The 19549-nt window shown below is 38.1% G+C and overlaps 1 protein-coding gene across 13 annotated transcripts in view; it reads right to left on the minus strand.

Annotated features, from left to right (window-relative positions):
• MYBPC1 (myosin binding protein C1) overlaps positions 1–19549 on the minus strand; it is a 104528-nt gene that overhangs the window by 33781 nt on the left and 51198 nt on the right. For 7 of the 13 annotated variants that reach the window (XR_006742763.1, XM_045587599.1, XM_045587595.1 and 4 more), the window contains 13 exons: positions 17807–17939; positions 16131–16255; positions 15114–15219; positions 14050–14216; positions 12396–12558; positions 11356–11462; positions 10652–10785; positions 7641–7800; positions 6417–6521; positions 5442–5630; positions 3647–3781; positions 2133–2141; positions 278–334 (listed from right to left, as the gene is read on the minus strand). Coding sequence is in view for 12 of the 13 variants with exons in the window: in XM_045587599.1 (XP_045443555.1) it covers positions 278–334; positions 2133–2141; positions 3647–3781; positions 5442–5630; positions 6417–6521; positions 7641–7800; positions 10652–10785; positions 11356–11462; positions 12396–12558; positions 14050–14216; positions 15114–15219; positions 16131–16255; positions 17807–17939 (1590 nt within the window). In the remaining variant the exon portion in view is untranslated. The remainder of the gene's footprint in view (positions 1–277; positions 335–2132; positions 2142–3646; positions 3782–5441; positions 5631–6416; positions 6522–7640; positions 7801–10651; positions 10786–11355; positions 11463–12395; positions 12559–14049; positions 14217–15113; positions 15220–16130; positions 16256–17806; positions 17940–19549) is intronic. The other 6 variants (XM_045587604.1, XM_045587600.1, XM_045587605.1 and 3 more) reach the window with 2 other exon arrangements.

The raw sequence follows: 19549 nt of genomic DNA on the forward strand, positions 1-19549 counted from the left end.
CCTCCTAAGGAGTTGGCATAATTCTTCCACCTCAAACCAGCATCCAGGGCTAATAACCATCCCAGCTTCTAAAAGTTCCTATGCATTATGCCCACAGGACAAAGAAAGGCTTGGATCCCACATTATGAACTCCCTGCCCGCGCCCGCCTCCCTCCATCTCTAAGGACTTCCCTTGTGTGTACGGATGGTGGGTGTACTTCATGCTGGGCTATGGGCACATTCCCAGAAACTTATTCATAGAGTAAGAAAGTGTGAAAGCTTTCAGAGAATACTTTACCTGACGACAGATCATATGCGGCCTCCCCATTTTCACCAGACTGTTTTGCTGATGTACCTTTGAGAATCCGCCATTAAAATTAATTAAAGACACCCACTGTCACACCAGAAGACTTATGTATCAGTAGTCAGCATTCTCTGTTAGTAAAGTATGCAAAGTATGCAAAGATATTTGTCTTCAGAGCAGTGATGGAAGAGACCAAACACGTTAAAGGGGGGAGGGGGGCAGGATTGGTTCCTGAGGAGGGTCGTGGCCTGCTTTGCTCAGACTGTGGTTTTTGTCCCGTGGCACCAGCCACAGGGAAGAGGAGGAGAAAGGAGCCTGAAGCACCTCCAGCTGTGGGAATAAGAGGTAGAGAAGAACCAGGCAAGACCCTGAAGAGAAGGGAGGAGCAGGCCCTGGACTCCACAGGGGAGCAGTGCACAGTGGAACAGTCCATCCTTGCTCCAGCCACCCCAGCCTGGAAGGGTCCTCCAAGTTCCCATGGAATGAAGTGCTCCTGTGATGGGGCTCATGCATCAGTCTGGGAGTGAGGACACTCATAATAAGGCCAAACCTGAGCTCTAATTCTCCAAGGCAATGAAAACTGCCCTGGCTGCTGAGGAGGCAGCCCCTGGTTGCCGCGAGAGCAAGCTGTTGGTCAAGAAGACAAGGGAGCCAGCTGGTCTCCGCATTCTGCAAGAGTGGACGGGATGGTGTTGGCTCACAGGGTGGTCATGGGAACACCCCACTGGTGTGGCATGATGTCTTTCTGGGTATCTGGACTGCACTGGCTCCCATGGAACTTTCTCTCCTGTCTTATTCCAACCCTTCTAGGAGTACTAGCATCAGGGAGAAGGAACAGGAAGCCAGAATATCCTGGTGTCTGGGATTGTATGGTTTTTAAAAAAATATATTTTAGTATTGATTTTTTACAGAGAGGAAGGGAGAGGGATAGAGAGTTAGAAACATCAATGAGAGAGAATCATTGATTAGCTGCCTCTTGCACACACCCCCACTGGGGATGTGCCCACAACCAAGGTACATGCCCTTGACTGGAATTGAACCTGGGACCTTTCAGTCCGCAGGCTGACACTCTATCCACTGAGCCAAACCGGTTTTGGCAATGTGTATGGTGATAATAAAAATGATTTAGGACTTTGAAAAAAGAGATACATCTTTAAGCCAGTGGTTGGTTTGGGGACTACTGTGTTGACATTTTCATAGTCCAGAGACAGTTGATGAGCAAGTGAAATCGGGAGGCAGAAAACGTGCACGAAAGAGCAAAGAACTAGTCAAGAAGAAAATTTTAAGAGAAAACAGGATGCAATGGGACCCGAGGGGAACAAAACTAGCTGATCCCTTCACCTTTGAACCACTTTTGCTGAGGGAGGCAAAGAGAAGAAGGAGCGAGAGTGAAGGAAGAAAACAGAAGAGTAAAATGCTGCAGGTGTTAAAAAAAAACCCAAACAAACAAGAGAAAGGCAGAGTCAAAACCAACACACCATCTTATAGAAGGAAGAGTTCTCTCACAGGATAAAACCTGACATGTCGAAAAGCATTAAACACTACAGAAAATTAGTCTGGAGAACAACAGCCATTAAAAGAGAATGAAGAATAGGTCAGCCACGTGAAAGAAGTAAGAAAAGACTGCAAGAAGGAAGATGTACACGTTCCATAGAAAGCTAATTTCAAAACGTTATGTGGCAAAATATATACTTAATAATGACTGTGTACATATATATATGTATAGGCTTATACATATATATCTACACAGACCACACACAAAATCATGTAAAATACACTTCGTTGTATTTTATCTAAGGTGGGCAACATCAAAATGACAGCCATGTATCATTTTGCTGTATCTTCTTACTTTTTAGACCTATCAGAAAGAAAAGAGTAGAGAATTTGCTCCAGGTCATACATATACAAAAGGTTCGTGGTCAGCAGCCACAGCACATATAAGATTGGGGAATTCTGGGCGATATAGACAAAGGAGTGAAGTGCTCATGATTTTTTGAAATTGGGGGGGGGGGGGGAGAGGAGGGAATGCAATGGAAATTAACCATATTAAGTTCTCAAGAGTTTATCTGTTGCCCCCCCCTCCCATGCTGGGATAATTCTGGGAACTTTCTTAGAATGTCCCCACTGGTTTTAGTTAGTGGCTTTCTAAGCCCTGGAGAAATAAACCCAGTGCTCTGTGGGCTCAGCACATGGAAATGGAAATGAGTGTTACCAGGCTTCATCCCCCCTCCTCTTCTTCTCTGCTGACCACCCCTGGTCATTTCCACAGGTGCCCCAATCCAGGGCCAGGGCTTCCTTTCTCGGCAGTTTTCTCTTCATAAGAAGTTTCCTCTCCATCACGGTGTTGCCTCCTGGGGAGGTGCATTTGTAGTCACACTCGTGGTTTCCCAAGTGTGAACTGTCCTTCATGTGAGACCCAAGTTAAAGGCTGGGGTCCAAAATGCTTTCCTTAAGGCTACCCCATGGCTCATTCTTTGTGGATACAAACGTGCTTCCCTGAGGGTGGTTTACCTACCATCATCCAGCATGGAGCCCGAGTCTGGAGCTGGGGCAGTTTGATTCATACATTTTCCAACCATGACAAGTAGGAATTCAAGAAACATTAGAGGCTTTGAGTGAATTTCACCTCCTTTTTGGTTTTCGGTACCCTCTGGCCCATATTTTCTTGGGCCATGTTTCCTTTTTTTCTATGGTTGTTATCAGCAATTGTTTTCCCGTTTCTTTTCTGCTCTTAAATTTGAGTGATTGCATGTTTAGGTAGGCAAAGCCCTGAGAGGAGTTGCTGCCACATGTGCAATCCATTTGGGACTCCTTGTGGGATTTAAACACTAAAAAAAGTTGTCCTTAATTCTTCTTCCCCCTTTTGGTTTCCCACTTTAGAAGGCAGGGGATGATCACCAAAGAGCCAAGTATGTAGTCACTCTTCATTCCCCAGAAAGAGGCAGCTCTTTTGATTGCTGACCTCTGCTCAGTGTAGGGTTGAGATTTTCAAATTTTTCTTCATTCTAACTAGACTTTAGACTTTTGTTTTGCTTTGGTACAACTTAATCCCACCAATTCAAGAACTGGAAATCCCTGAACTATTTTCGGCATCCTCCCCCCTCCTATATCTTGACTTAGGTCAATGGTGCTGTCCCATTGGGCAGCCAAGCTAGGATATTTTTGAGATCTTAATTTGCTAGCCTCGAGTGTCAAAGAAGGGCTACATTTTTATCCATCTTAGGAGGATGACCTTTGGCTTGTCATTTTCAGGAGGCAGGAGGTGAGTTCCCAAGAGAGAGAAACAAAAGAAAGTGGAAGGGGGGGGGGGCATATCTCACCTAGTGATGATGGTATTCATTGTAACCAGGAAGTTGTACTTACTTCCTTCCAGGCAATACTCTAGCACATATCCATCTAACCCTGCGGCGCCGATCTGATCTGGGGGCCGCCACTTCATTGTGACGGTGTTGTCAGTTACATTGTCAACAGCCAGAAGTGTAGGAGGGCTGGTTACAGCTTCAAAGGTAAAAGAGACAGAAATGAGAAGAAATTATTAACTGCAGAAGTATCGCAGCAGGAATGGTAATAAAATGAGCTGGGGTACAAATAAAAATATACACAAAAGATCCACTTAGTAGTAAAATTAAATGAAGACTCCTTAAGCATATGCTGTGTGTAAAGATCCACTAGACATGGAAACATTTTATTTTATTTTTAAAAATATATTTTTACTAGAGGCCCAATGCATGAAATTCGTGCACGGGGTTGGGGGGGCGGGTCCCCTCAGCTTAGCCTATGCCCTCTCATAGTCCGGGAGCCCTCTGGTGATGTCCAACTGATGGCTTTACTGCTGCCGCAGAGGTGGACAGTTGGACATCCTTAGCACTGCCACAAAGGCAGGAGAGACTCCCGTCATCACCACTGCGCTCACCAGCCATGAGCCCAGCTTCTGGCTGAGCGACACTCCCCCTGTGGGAGCACACTAACCACCAGGGGGCAGCTCCTCATTGAGCGGGATCAGGTCAAAACCGGCTCTCTGACATCCCCTGAGGGGTCCCAGATTGCAAGAGTGTGCAGGCCAGGGAGGGATGCGGGAAGTTGGCCAGCCAGGAAGGGACACGGGAGGTTGGCTCCAGGGCATGTCTGGCCCATCTCACTCAGTCCCAATCAGCTGGACCCCAGCAGCAAGCTAACCTACTGGTCAGAGCATCTGCCACCTGGTGGTCAGTGCACATCATAGCAAGCAGTTGAGTGGCCTTAGCATATCATTAGCATATTAAGCTTTGTTTGGTTGAATGGACGGCCAAACACTTAGCATACTAGGCTTTTATCATATAGGGTTGATTTCAGAGAGGAAGAAAAAGGGAGAGATAGAAACATCAACAATGAGAGAGAATCACTGATCGGCTGCCTCATACATGCCTCACATTGGGGATCGAGCCCACAGCCCAGGCATAACCTCCTAATTCACAGGTCAATGATTAACCATTGAGCTATGCTGGCTGGGGAACATGGAAATATTTTAAAATACTGCCACATGTTCCCTCCGATTTGGGAAGTTAGTGTGGAGGCTGGGAGGTCCTAGGAAGTTAATAAAAAGTCAAAGTTTGGGATCTAATGACCTATAATACATTTCCCATAACTCTCTAAAGTACAAACTCTTATATTAAGTCTTTCTATTGAAAAAAAAAATCACTATCATAAAATAGTGAAGGCCTCACCATCTATTTCTTTGTCTTTGCTGAACTGATTTTTTGGGGTCCATAGATAACACTTAAAATGTGCTTGTAAAGCAAAGACTAGTTCTAAAGGGTGTTTCGTTGAACAGATCTTAATCTGTTTTAGTTACAGTGTTTACACAAGGTGCTGGTTTTACCTTCAGAAGGACAAATGGTGTGTGGTCATGTGTCAGTGAGTTCAGCAACATGTTTTCAGTGGGAAGCACAAACGGGAGCCACCTCCAGCTGTCATTGGAATTCTGGCCATGAATTCCATGGCCAACATTAGGGAGACATTCAACTCTATCAAATTTCTTACCACTCCTCACCACCTCCAACCTCCTGCTCACCCACCACTCTAAAGAAGCCTCCAGGTCGACTCCAGTTGGAGGTCAGAAGGAAGCAGTCATAATCTGGGATAATGATTTCCAGGAAAGAACACATCTCTCCTGACTTACCCAAAGGAACAAATGGCTTGGAGGGCATACTGGGCTTGGAGATGCCGATGGCATTGACAGCAAAGATACGGACCTCGTAGGCCACGCCTTCAATCATTTTTTTGGGCTCAAAAGTTGTTTCTTTGCAGAGCTCAAAATTTAGCCTCATCCACCTGGAGCTTTGTTTCTTTTTCCTCTCAATAAAGTATCCTACAGATGACATAAAATAGAAATGCAAGTTTTTTTCTCCTGGGTCTCCAAAACTATACTTTCTCAGATATTAGAAGTTCTTCAATTTTCAATAGTCTCTGCATTCTAAGTCAAAGAGTCATGTATGTCATTTTTAAATCACCTTATTTCAACAGTTGTTTGAGATTAAAGGGAATACAAGTATTAATAGCATAGGAGAAAGAAAAAAAAATAACAATACTAGAAAAAAATAGAACTGTACTAAGAAGAAAAGAGAAAAATAGATAATAGATATGTAGGTCAAACCAATTTATAGAGTTGGTAAGACCAATTATTGAGCAATAAATTTAGCTCTGAGTCCAAACAATATGAAGGGGAAATGACCAGTTTTTTGAGTAAGTAGAAAAGAGTGTTCCATAGGAAAAGCACGTTCTCTCAGTATTTAACTCCAAAATAAATTTCCCCATAGACACCATTCTACAAAACTAGACATTTACTTACTAGAATGGTTTAAAGTTAAACTCATAGTGGTTCAATATAATTAAATATTATGTCAAATATAAATGTCAACCAAAGAAGAGAACACACAGTCATACAATATTCATCATGACTATTAAAACCCTTGAATATGTACAGAGCATCCTAAAATATAGTATTTCATTTTGTGTAAAGACAGAATAATAAGTTTTCTTCTAAATATCACATTTTTAATGTACTCTGTACTAATGTTTAATGTACTCTGTCCTAATGTGCACAGAGGACATCAACTCCTGTGGCAGTTCCACAGGCTGACCAGCATGCAGTTACCTAAGATCGGGGACCCTCCATCGTAGGCAGGAGGCTCCCAGTTCATGATGCACCAATCATCTCCCACATCTGTCACATTCGGTGCCACTGGAGGATCAGGAATGTCTGCAGCAAACAAAAACATAGAATAAAATAAGAGAGCACGTGCAAAGAAAAATGTTAATTGGAAAATGTACTTTTTGGTGATGATCATAGAAGCAGTGTTATTTCTGAGAACTTCTGCATGTTTAATGGAAATGCATTTAGTAACTAATTTGGGCAAAAACTCATGCTCCATCTGAGAAGGTAAGCCAAATAAAAAATATGAATCCTTTAAAGTAGTGTCACAACTTAGATAACAAGCCCCACATGGAACCCAAGACTCTTGTTCTTTACCTTGAGAATAGTAACTAAGAAACAAAATGTCCAATGTGATTTTCTTTTTTTAACTACAACATGAACTTCCAGCAGAACTGAATCCAGGATGGTTTATTGTGAATTTTGTAATAGTTGAAAGATTCAAGATGTCCACTGATAAAAATCCAAGTAAAAATGATAAGTCATGTCTTGTAAATATAGTTCAGTGCCTGATTAAATGACCTTAGTTTATGGTCAATTTGCAATATGTTTAAGGGACATCTCAAGTGTGATAAAGAGTTCGTGAAACCTAAGATCACCATTAATCTGCTAGACTAGTGGTCAGCAAACTACAGCTCTCGAGCCACATGCTGTCTCAGTTACTCATTCCTGCAGTATGTCCTCCATGCCACAAAAAAAGAGGAAGGAAAGAAAAAGAGAAATAAAGAAAAGAAGTGTCAAAGATAAAGAAAGAGAGTGATTTATAATATAGAGCCAAAATATGTTTCTCTTTGTTGCCTACCCAGAAATGTTGAGAGAATCAAGAGCTGATGGTGTACTCATGATCTAAACATGCCAACTTGTTTTTAGAAGTTTACTGATCCAGTGGACTTACCACAACTTATAGATAGATAAATAGATAGATAGATAGATAGATAGATAGATAGATAGATAGATAGATTGATTTCAGAAAGAGGAAAGGAGAGGAGAGAGAGATTGAAACATCAATGATGAGAGAGAATCATTGATCGACTGCTCCCTGCACATTCCCCACTGGGGATCGAGCCCGAAACCTGGCATGTGCCCCTGACCAGAATCAAACCTGGGACCCTTTAGTCCACAGGCCAATGCCCTATCCACTGAGCCAAACAGGATAGGGTAACTTACCCACAACTTTAATCTTGATGCTGGCATGTGCTTCTCCAGCTTCATTTTTCAGATTTATGTTGTAAACACCAGAATCATCTCTTTCAGCGGCATCGATAACCAGAGTGCTGCTGTCAGGGTAAGATTCTGCCCTTATCCGGCCACTGCCCTCCATGATGGCCTAAGGAGGAAAGAAATAAAATGTGGCATGACCTAGACAAAAGTAAGGACTATACTGGAGTGCCATATAACCTAAGCTGGACAAAGTACTAATGCCTAAAACATACATTCTTAGTTTAATCTTCCATCAACTCTAAGGACAAAGGTATCATCCCAATGTACACATGAGAACACTGTGGCCCACGGCCACATGGCTAAGAAGTGGTTTATCTTGGTAAATTTTCCATGTGCTTATTAACATAATGCCCATTCTGCTTTTTCAATGGAGTGTCCTATAAATGTCAATTAGTTCAAAATGGTTGATAGTGTTCTTTGAATCTTCTGTATATCAATGATTGCCTACCTTCTTATTCTATGAACTATTGAGGAAGAATATTGAAATATCTAATTTATATATTTATATATTTCTCTTTATATTCAATTTTATATCTTGCTTTTTCCCCATATTGGTCCCATCTGTTCTTCATGCTTCTTTACTGCCTTTCTTTTGAATTAATAAATGTTTTGGTGATTGCATTTTAGGTCCTTTGTTGGCTTATTAGCTATAAATCATTTTTTATTTTAGTAGGTCCTATAGGGTTTATAGTATACATCCTAAACTTTTCATGGTCTACCTTCACATGACATTATAATATTGAATAGTTCATGTATCCCAAAGAAAAGAAACTTATAATAGCACACTTCCATTTTATTTCTACTGATCCTTACTTCCATTTCTCCTCACTTGACCTTACGTTTCTTGTGTCATAAATTTTACTTATTCCTATGATATAAGTCACACAGTACATTGTTATTATTTTTTAGTCAATTATTTTTTAAGAGATTTCAATATTGAAAAACCTCTTATATGTTTATCTATTAAATGTAGTTTCCATTCCTGATTGTCTTTGCTCCTTTGTGAAAATGTTTCATCTGATATCCTTTTCCTTCTAACTTAAGGACTTCTTTTAGCATTTCTTATAGTTCAGGTTTGCTGCTGATTTTTTTTATTTTTTTTATTTTTAGATTTTATATATCTGAAAATCATTTTATTTTGCCTTCATTTCTAAAAAGTATTTCTGTCGAGTATAGAATTCTAGATTGAAAGTATTTTTCTTTAAAGATGTTGCTCCACTGTATTCTCACTTGCCTTGCTTCCAGAGAAATCTGAAGTCATCCTTGCCTATGTTCCTTATGTATTAAATGTGACTTTTTTCCTTTTTCTATTTTTAAGGTTTTTTCCTACTCACAAGCTTAGAGCAATTTAATTATGATGAGTCTTGGAGTCATTTTCTTAATGCTCCTTGTGCTTAGTTTTTATTGAGTTTCTTGTATCTGCATTTATAATTTTTGTCAAATTTGGAAACATTTTGACTATTATTTCTTTAAACAGTTTTCTGACCCTCTTTCAAGACTCCAGTTGTACTGCTTGAAGTTGTTCCATGGCTCAATGATACTTTTTTTCCCCTCTAGAAAATAGAAAAGGAGAAAAATACTCTCTAGGTCTTGGATGATGATGATAATAACTATGATGAAGAAGAAGAAATTGGTTTTAGGTTTACTCCAAAACTGAACAAACAGCTCAGAGAGTTCTCATATAACTCATCCCTACATATGCACAACCTCTCCCACTATTAACACCCGTGCCAGAGTAGCACAATTTGTTACAGTAACACATTATTATCACTTAAAGTACATAGTTTACATTAAGATTACAACTCTTGGTGTTGTACATTCTATGAGTTTTGACAAATCTATAATGATAAGTATCCAAAATTATAGAATCATATGGAGTAGTTTTGCTGCCCATAAGACATCCTATATAATAAAAGCCTAATATGCAAAGTGTACCGTCATCTGATTAGCCATTCAACCAATCAAAGCATAACATGCTAATGATATGCTAAGGCCACTCAACTGGTCACTATGATGTGCACTGACCACCAGACAATCTGTCAACCATTCACTATGATGTGCACTGACCATCAGGGAGCAGATGCTCTAACTGGTAGGTTAGCTTGCTGCTGGGATCCAGCTGATCAGGACTGAGCGAGATGGGCTGGACATGTCCTGTAACCCTCCCTTGAGCCCTCTCCAGCTGGTCAACCTTCCGTGTCCCTCCCCCACCCCAATCCTGCACCAGTGGGGTTCCTTGGCCTGGTCTGTACCCTCTCATAATCTGGGTTGAGGGGCCCTCCCCCCAATGCACAAATTTCATGCACTGGGCCTCTAGTTTTATATAAGAATACATAGGGTTATATATGAGCTGATACTACTCTACCACTACAACCTTATTATTCTTTCCCTCACTCTACCCCAGTAACAATGGCTTTCTTTTTATTATTCCAACACATCAAATTCATTCTCTCCTTTTATCCTTCGCACCTGCATTGACTTTACCTGAAAATCTTTCTCCTTTGATCTTCACATAATGGGTTCCTTGTTGTCATTCAAAGAGGCTTTTGTCATTCATCACATAGTCACTTGCTAATAATATTAGCCTATTTTTGTTTAATTTTCAAAATATGCAAAATAATTTTATCCATCTATTTATTTAAATAATTCATTGCCTCTTTCTCTTTCATACCATTTCCTGACATTCATTAGAATGAAATATAGAATCTTGTTCACTGAACACAAAAACATGCCAGGTCACATAGAAGGCAGTCACATATGTGAAAGGTAAATGAATGATTATTACATTTGCCTAAGAATCAGTGATCTTTATCAAAAAAATTACATTGTTGCTGTACCCCTGTACATTTATTTGCTTCTTCTTTCATCTAACTAATGGAGGTCAGGAAGTGGGGTGGGCAGTGTGTGTGTGTGTGTGTGTGTATGCGTGCATGCGTGCGCATGTATGTAGAACAAACCTTATCTGCTCGGCTCCAAATAACTTTAGGAGGAGGTTCTCCACTGATGGGAATCTCAAGACGAAGCTTGTTCCCTGCAATTACTGTTACTGTATTGTCAGCATCAAGACCATCCAGGTTGATTTTAGGAGGATCTGGAATATTAAACATGGCCTTTGTTATCAGACAGTCATTCTCATGTGAATACCTGGGCTAGTACTTGGCTAGTGCTAAACATTGGTAGTAATCAGTATTTTAAAAAATATATATTTTTATTGATTTTTTACAGAGAGGAAGGGAGAGAGATAGAGAGCTAGAAACGTAGATGAGAAACACTGACCAGCTGCCTCTTGCACACCTCCCCCCCCCCCCACCAATGGGGATGTGCCCGCAATCAACGTACATGCCCCTGACCGGAATCGAACCTGGGACCTTTCTGTCCGCAGATCGACGCTCTACCACTGAGCCAAACCAGTTTCGGCAGTAATCAATATTTTATCGGGCCAAAAAGAATGTAAGAGGATTCAGTATAGATGGTACTGGCACCTTTCAAAACTACTTTATAGTAAGATTTCTTAAGAATTAACCATATGGTTGTCATTAATAACAGTTCATGTATGTTTTTCTTTAAACATCACATAGTTTTGAATATGTTACAATTCCAAAGTATGCAACAACAAAAATCAAAGAACAGAATTCTCCAAAGGTTACTTTTATCTACTCACCAATAACGTGAACTTTGGCAGACAAAGTTTCAGGGTAGTCATCTGGTGTGAATACATATTCACCTTCATCCTCAATGAGAGCATTGTCTATCACTAATTTGTGGATTCTAAGGAAATGAGAAAAACCATATTTCTAAGACTTTGCAAAGATTTAGATTGTATATGACTCAAACTGAGGAGGAACCTGGCTTTTATCTGGTTAACTTGTTTAGTGCAGCTTGGAGAGAGAGAAAATAATGTGAAGTCTTAATTTTCATATGTATTGGTCCATATTAAATACCTATTTTAGACTATATGGAGTTATCTCCTCAAATACAACTTACTTATTAAGCAAGAATCTCTCTTTTTTTTTTTTTATCTCAAAGCATTAAAAAGGATAAAAGAAAATATCTCACTGATACCATACTTTAAGATTTAAGAAATTATTAAGAATAATCTTGACTTTGGCTTTATATACCAAAACTAAGAGTAATACTTTTTAACTTTATTGAGGTCATGAGCCAGTGAAAATCTGATGGCCACTGTGGATCTTCTTGCTGGAAAAAAACAAGTATTTTTGTACACACAAAATTTGCTAAACATCTCAGAGGATTTATGAGGGTCCTTAAAGTTCATTCATGATATCATTAGGATCCATAGATCCAAGTTTGAGAACCCATACCTTAGAATTTGTTTTATTGTTGCTAGATTCTAGGATAATATGCCCTCCTCTATCCCCGAACCATTCCACCCCCACAAAGGAATAGTTAATCCATTTTGACCAGTTCCTCAATTAGAATTCAGTATCATTCCTCTAACGTCATGTTTAGATAGAAAGAATCAGTCAGTGGGTTTTGAATAGACAAAGCACCATATTGTAAGGTGCAGGTCACAGATAGGACATGATGTATAACAGAGAAATCATACGCTCCTGCTATTTGGCAGCAATGAATCAGAAATAGATTATTTTCCTTGGAGGGCTCTTCAAACATTCTTGCCAAGAAGGGGAGAAAGTAAAGATCGGGATCATCCTTCGCTTCGGGAATGCCTAGTTTGCTTACCTTCCTTTGTGTACAACCTTGATGCGGTCACTCTCCTGAACAGGTAGCCCATTTTTAGTCCATTTTCCTGTAATGTTTTCAGACACTTCACACTTCAAGCAGACTTCTTTTCCAAGTTTTGCAGTCTGATCAGTTAGAGGTGTCAATATCTTCAGAGGCTTCACTACAAAAGTAACAGACCACTATCAGTGCCAAGCCCAATTCAGACAGGCAAACATGGTGTCATTTCATAATGGTATGGCCAGTTTTGCTATTCAGGCTTGCTTTGAAAATGAGAATTTGTTCCAGTGCAATTAATTAAGGGGGCAATTGTAGCATAACACAAATTTCATGTTTGATTGCATATGATTTCATTTGTGACAAAGATCAGGTGAATTAAAAAAAATTGCGCCCAGCTGAGCTGAGCCAGGTAGGACTATACAGAACACCCCCCCACACACACACACATACCCACGAGCTATAATACCTCAGGCCACCCATGTGATATGAGCCACATCCATGCACAACTGAGATTACCACTATCTAATAGCTCACAAGCTGCAACACTTTTGACACTACTTCCATAAGCAAATGTCAGTTCCTTTTTGAGGTACTGCATTGTTCTACTTATTGTTCTACTTATTAATCACTTAACACATGTAAAACTGTGCTAATATTTTTGTAAGGTTCTTATTGGGTTTTTGTAAGTTGTATTGCTGACAAAAACGTTGAATGTTGTGCCCATAACTCATTCCTCTTCCCCCCTTCCCCCTCCAGTCCTTTGGTTTTTATTTCATGACTTTGGTTGGATAGCACAGTAATTTTCAGAAATGCATATGTTGCATTATAACAGAACTGACTGTACCTGCTTTAAATAAATACAAATATCAGATAAGGATCTGCCTAAGATAAAAAAACACACACCCCTCTTTTCTTTTTTTTTTTATATTAAACTAAAATGGCCACTACTCTAAAAAACATAGGAGTGTATTGAAATTACTTTTGAATAATTTGGTGATCATATGAATTGCAACTCGACTAAGAAAGCAGTAAGGAAGTAGGGTTTCTGCTCTGTGTGTATTATCAATCTTCTTGTGAGATCTGCTATTTTAATTTTCATAGCTAACTGAAAGGGACAGACTGCCATTGAGAACTAATAGTGGGTACTTGGGGGAAGTACATTAATTCTCTCATGCCTCTGAAGCATATTAGCAAATTAGCTCTTCAGTATTCTCAATTGAGGCCCATTAGTTGAGTAACTCTCATCTCAAATGTAATTGCAGAATGTTGAATGTTTATTTAATGAGCAGATAGCAAGTTCACCTATGGATGAAGCAAACATGATCAAGAGTTGATATCATATCAAACTAGATATTTATCATCTATTATGTGATTTGGAGATGAAATATTTCTTAACCATGGGTAACTTTTCTGGCAGGTGGCTTTTATCCTTCCCTCTCAATAGGGGTGTTCTACTAGGAACTTGAATAGTTGGTTCTTTTCTTAGAGACCCTGGTTGATAAGACATAGACACACAGTTAGAATGGAATTTAATTTTACATATTTAAAATTACCACAGGTAGAAATCAAATAGATGGAAAATTTTCTACAATGAAGTTAAATGCAACACCACTGGTAAGCCAACAAGAAAGACATCTCAGGAAGTCTTACTTACAGCCAACACTGAGTTTAGCGCATGATTGTCCTCCTGTGGTCATTACAGAATATTCCGCACTATCAGCCTTGGTTGCTCCTTCTATGATCAAAGTGTGTTTTTTGCCTTCAATTTTAACTTTGTATCTTGATTTTGGACCAGGGATGATCTCTTCACCATTCTTAAACCTGAGTTAAAATAGATTAAAATGTTTTATAAATGACCCTTCAAGAGATGGGCCTTATTTGCCTTGTTTTCCCAAATACCAGTGTTTTGTAGAATATTTGTCAAGACACCAGACATTCAAGAACTATTTAATGAATTAAAGAATGTATACATCAATCTATCAATAAATTATTATTATGACAAATGTTATCTGAAAAACTACATGAAAAGAACACAAACTCCCTCTTTCCATTTAAGGTCAAACAGATGAATATGCTAAGAGCAGATATTACCCATGTTTGGGCCTTTAACATACACTAGTGAGTATAATGGTTTAATACATTTTATTATTCTAGATTAGGATGAACAATCGACTCTGTGCCAATTACTATAGACTCCGGCTATGTAATTTACTATACTTCCCAACAAAGCATTTTAATTTGGGATTAAATTAAATATTTTCATCTGACAAAAAAAAGGTTTTATTTTTAAAGTAATTGGTGATTCTTAGTCTAAAATATTTTTCTGAGGCACTATAATAATAAAATGCTTAGGAATAAAATTTTTATAAAGTATATATTCCATGTAAGTTGCCAGCATGGTATAGTGAGAGGAAGCATGGTATAGTGAAAGGACTGGCATAGTGGTGAAGAGCGTCTATAGTCTTTGGGGTTGAACAGGCCTGGCACCCTTGAACCTACTTCCCTACATCCTTACCAATACAGCTTTTCTGATCTTTTTCAGTTTCGTAAGTAAAAAACAAAACAGTATCTTATTATAATTTTAGTTACCATTTACACTAACATGAATGAGACTGAATTCCTTTCATATCTGTAAAAACAATTTCCTATTCTCCAATCTATGAAGGTACTTTTTTGTGTGTCTACTAAAAATGAATAGGCCTCATAAAAGATATTTACCATTTTACGTTTGCATCATCTTCAGACACCTCACATTCTAATTCCACTTTCTCCCCACAGTAAGCATTTGTATCTTCCAGCTGCTTGGTCACCATAATTGGAGGCTCTAGTGTGAAAACGAGAGAGAATCAGAATCATTAAATGTCCCAAACCTGCCTCACAACCCCAAACTAGAAGTAAGAAAGTATCATACCACAGGGCTATGGTTAGTTTGATGGTAGGTGGGTGCAAATGACTTTTCTTGGCAAAATAAATAGCTGACAACACTGAGTAAATTTTCCCAGAACTCATCAAATCAAATCAATTAGTGTTCTAGAGAGCAGACAAAATGTATCAAACATCATTTTGCTGTGGGGAAGGGGAAGGATGGACAAATAAGATACCAGGTGGTAGATATTTCTGATGAAGAAGAACCTTTAAGACTAAAATTTTTCGATTCTGGCTCTAGATGGGTGATAAAAATCGCAGAATTGTCTTATGCAGGGGTCTCACAAAAATAAAAAATAAGGGTGGCTGGCTTTAGGACAACATCTGGTTCTTTTCACAATGTCTTAAGAAATGATTCTCTTTAGAGCCCTCAGTGCCAACCACTGATGCCCCTTTAGTTATAAGATGGGTTCAAGAGAGATCTGCTTTTTTTTGTTTTTTGTTTTTTTTAATCAGCTGAGCATGCGAGATGAGGATTATTCTGTAGACTTCATTGGGTTTCAGAAGGTATAACTAGAATAATTATTTTGTAAGATACTGCTTACTTGTGTCAAAACCTATAGGCATTTGTACTCAGCAGTTTTTTCTCTCCTTGGCCTTTCTAGTCTTCAATGAAACTGAAGACTCAGAATACGCATTAACTGCCGGGGTAGAGTAGCTTCAATACAGAGCCAATCAAGTATCCAAACTAAACCATCTCTAGAGTGCTTCTTAGTTCTGTTGTGGAGCTCCAGACCTCACCTCGTCACTTTATTACCCCTGAGAGACAGCCGTGGCTCCTGAGGACTGCAGGAGGGGATTTCACCTTACCTCTCACAAAGAGCTCCGTGGAACATTTCTCATCGCCAGCCGTCACATAGTACTCTGAATCGTCTGTGAGCCCACAGTTATTGATAAACATAATTCTTTCGCATCCTTTGTGTTCAAAAATGTATCTATTTTAAATAAATGGAAGAAAAATAAGAGTCCATAAACCTGATTTTACTCTTTTCTTTCTTGCCAGAAACGTTGGCTTATAATTTGGTAACGCTTGAAAGACAGGGATATGATTTTGATCTGCCATTTATGAATTATATCTTACATAGTTTATTGGACATGAAACCACTTTTTATCTTTATAATACAAATGTAATTTTTATGCATACCTATCCACTAATATTTAATTTCAGTCATTTTCTTCTATATAAGGTTTTTATTTCAAATATAAATCAGTGCTCACATATTTTCTATTTAATATTTTTAACCCATTTTTGGAAACTAGGGTTGTCTGAGGTAGAGAGATTGTCAACTCTGTACATTTTTTAAAATCACCAATTTATCTACTTTGTAGAGGGACAGAGCCTTAATCTTATTCACTGATTCATTGATTCCACTCCTTGCCTAGTCCAGCGACACAGACTTTGGGGCCAAATAAATGACTATATAATTTAAGCAATAATATAAACTTAATCATTAATATAAACAGTAATTCTACAGAATGTGCATATTCTCTAAAATGAGCTTAAGAACTCATGTTATCAGATCACAGTTACCATCTAGTAAGAAAGAACTTGGGTATTTGGAAACAAAAAAACAAAACAAACCAAAATTAAAGCCAAGAAGTCTGCCTAATTTCATTATCTATGATTTGGATTATCTATGATAGGGCATTAAAACAGACTACAGAAAAAACATTTTATTTGAAAAATTCTCAAATTGAAGACTGAGAATAAAACACTAAACATTTTCTAGACTAAGATAACCAAGTAAAATTATGTTTTAAGGTAAATTCAGGCCACCTTCAAGAGGTTTTTGTCAGGTATGAACTATGGTCACAGTCACTCTGTAGGCATGACCACATTAAGAGATAGGAAGCCACCTAATTGTCCTACAGAAGTGACACATTTTTAGGATTAAAATTTTTTTATAGACATGCATGTAGCTCCTATTAATTAAAAAAAAATGTATTGAAGTTGAAAATCTCTCCGGCTGACAAGGATCGCTGTAAATCAGTGTCATACTAGACCAGTGATACCATCAGACATCAGGGATTAGTGTCCACTTCATTTGGGAGAAAGCCAACCAATAATAAAACACAGGCTTTTGATGCTACTCTGAAAAAACAAACATTATAAATTATATATTGGGACTCCCAACTGGTTTCAAATATGTATTTCAAAACTTTTCAAGCTTTTATTTTAAAAAATTGACAGAAGTTTGGTAATGCCCTGTTATAATCACATATAACTTGTAGTGATAAAAACCATAATTGGGAGTCATCTGAAATAGCTTGTATAGAATTAAATCCAAAACAAGGTTTAATTCATACAGCACTATAATTTTAATGGTTCCAAAATACATGAAAAGTTTTTACTCTCCCTCTATATAATCTTTTTTTGTAAATGTTAAATAAAAAGTGCTGTTATTAACTTTTTATTCATAGAAAATTAAGTCAAACTACTGTTTGATTGACACAGTTATCACTGATTACTTGTAAAGTTCACTTACTTTGTACTGGGTCGAATTTCTTGACCATTTTTATACCATTTCACCTCCAACTTTGGATCTGCCAATTCCACAACAAACCTTACCCTGCCTCCTTTATCAACCTGATATGCAGGATCAAGAATTTTTGCAAAAGCTAGTAGAGAGAAGAAGCAAAACTATGTTAATATGCATATATGTATGCTATGAATTTAAATAGTCAATATATGCATGAGAACCCAAGACAAAATGAAAAATTAAGACTCAGAGAAGAAAAAAATGAGAAATCTTACAAATTATCCTTTATATTATAGAATTCCGGGCTGATTTACATACAATAAAATAGTTTATAAAATTAGAATCCACATGCTTTTGGAAGAAACATAAAGAAAGGTATTACTGAAGAGGCTTTAAAGATGATTGTCCTAATCTTCAGGAGTTGTATAATATAAAGCACCCAAATGAAATAGAATTTAAAGAATATGCTTATCATCCTAGTATACTAATAATTACTGTCAGGATTATTGGTATTGCCTTAGTATGTCTTCTATGTTACAGATAGTTTTTTTTAATCTAAAATTTGTGAGATAAATCCAATGATTCATAAGATTACATTGAATGCCTTTGACTAATTGAAATAGGCTTATCAGATATTTTTGTACTGTGGGTAGTTGCCCGAATACTGGCACATTTAAAACTCCTCTTACATATGTAGTTAGGAACTCGGGGTTTCAAAAAATTTAAATAATGTAGAACATAGTGGTTCTTTAAAATATTGTCTTTGAAAGGTCCTAAACAAAGGTAGTTAACCTTTTGAAAAGTCCATATGTTTTATGATTTTAAAGATAATACTTCTCATTTTAACAGTTTGTGAAATACCTTTAAGTGTGGAATGCCTCACAAAGTTGTCATGCTTGCATTTTCATCATTCCAACTTTATTATACTTCTTCTCAAACAATTTCACATCCTCATATTTTAGCAAGATAAAATACATTTTAGCTTTTAAAAAGTTATCTATCACATACCTCGAGGCATCAATTCAGAGCTAAGTGACAAATATAAGAAAAGCTGGTGTGTCAGACACCTCTCAGAAATAAAACTTCAGGAAGTCCGAGAGAATGAAGTCTGTGAATGGCCGAGTTAGTAAACAAAACAGAAACAAACCACTTCTATGTTTCTGTGGGGCCAATTCTCAACCAATTTACAGAAAAATAAAGAGCAGGTTTTTAAAAGGAGGTGGTGAGATTCTTTAAATCCTGTTTGAACATTTAACAAACAACAAACAAGAATTGGATTGACATGTTAACCTGCTGTGTCATAAACCATACTATGAGCAAGAATAGGAAACTATGAAGAGCTAATGATCAATTTAAAATGTGTTTTTGTTTGTTTGTTTGTTTTTTTGTTTTGTTTTGTTTAAATGTCAACGTCCTACAGTATTTTTTAAAGGGTATTTAAAAAACCAGAGGAACTGCATCCCGCTGTAGGTCACCAGGGAGCAGCATTGCCATTTCACAAAACTCGCTGACAACCTACCCTCACTGGCTGTGAGAAATGAATTTACAAGAACATGATGGTAAAACAGAGAGACATGGAATCGACTCCGCCTACGCAACAGTGAAGGATTGGAGAGCGAGAGAGATGTGGAGGCTGGAGAAAGGGGCCGCTGAGAAATCACCAGTGGCATTGGGGATATTAAGTATTCTATTACATGCAGCACGTGGCAATATTTTAATGTAATTCTCCTGTTAACCTTCCACCTTCAG

Source organism: Pipistrellus kuhlii, unplaced genomic scaffold (assembly GCF_014108245.1).
Source record: "Pipistrellus kuhlii isolate mPipKuh1 unplaced genomic scaffold, mPipKuh1.p scaffold_m20_p_3, whole genome shotgun sequence".
Classification (NCBI taxonomy): domain Eukaryota; kingdom Metazoa; phylum Chordata; class Mammalia; order Chiroptera; family Vespertilionidae; genus Pipistrellus; species Pipistrellus kuhlii.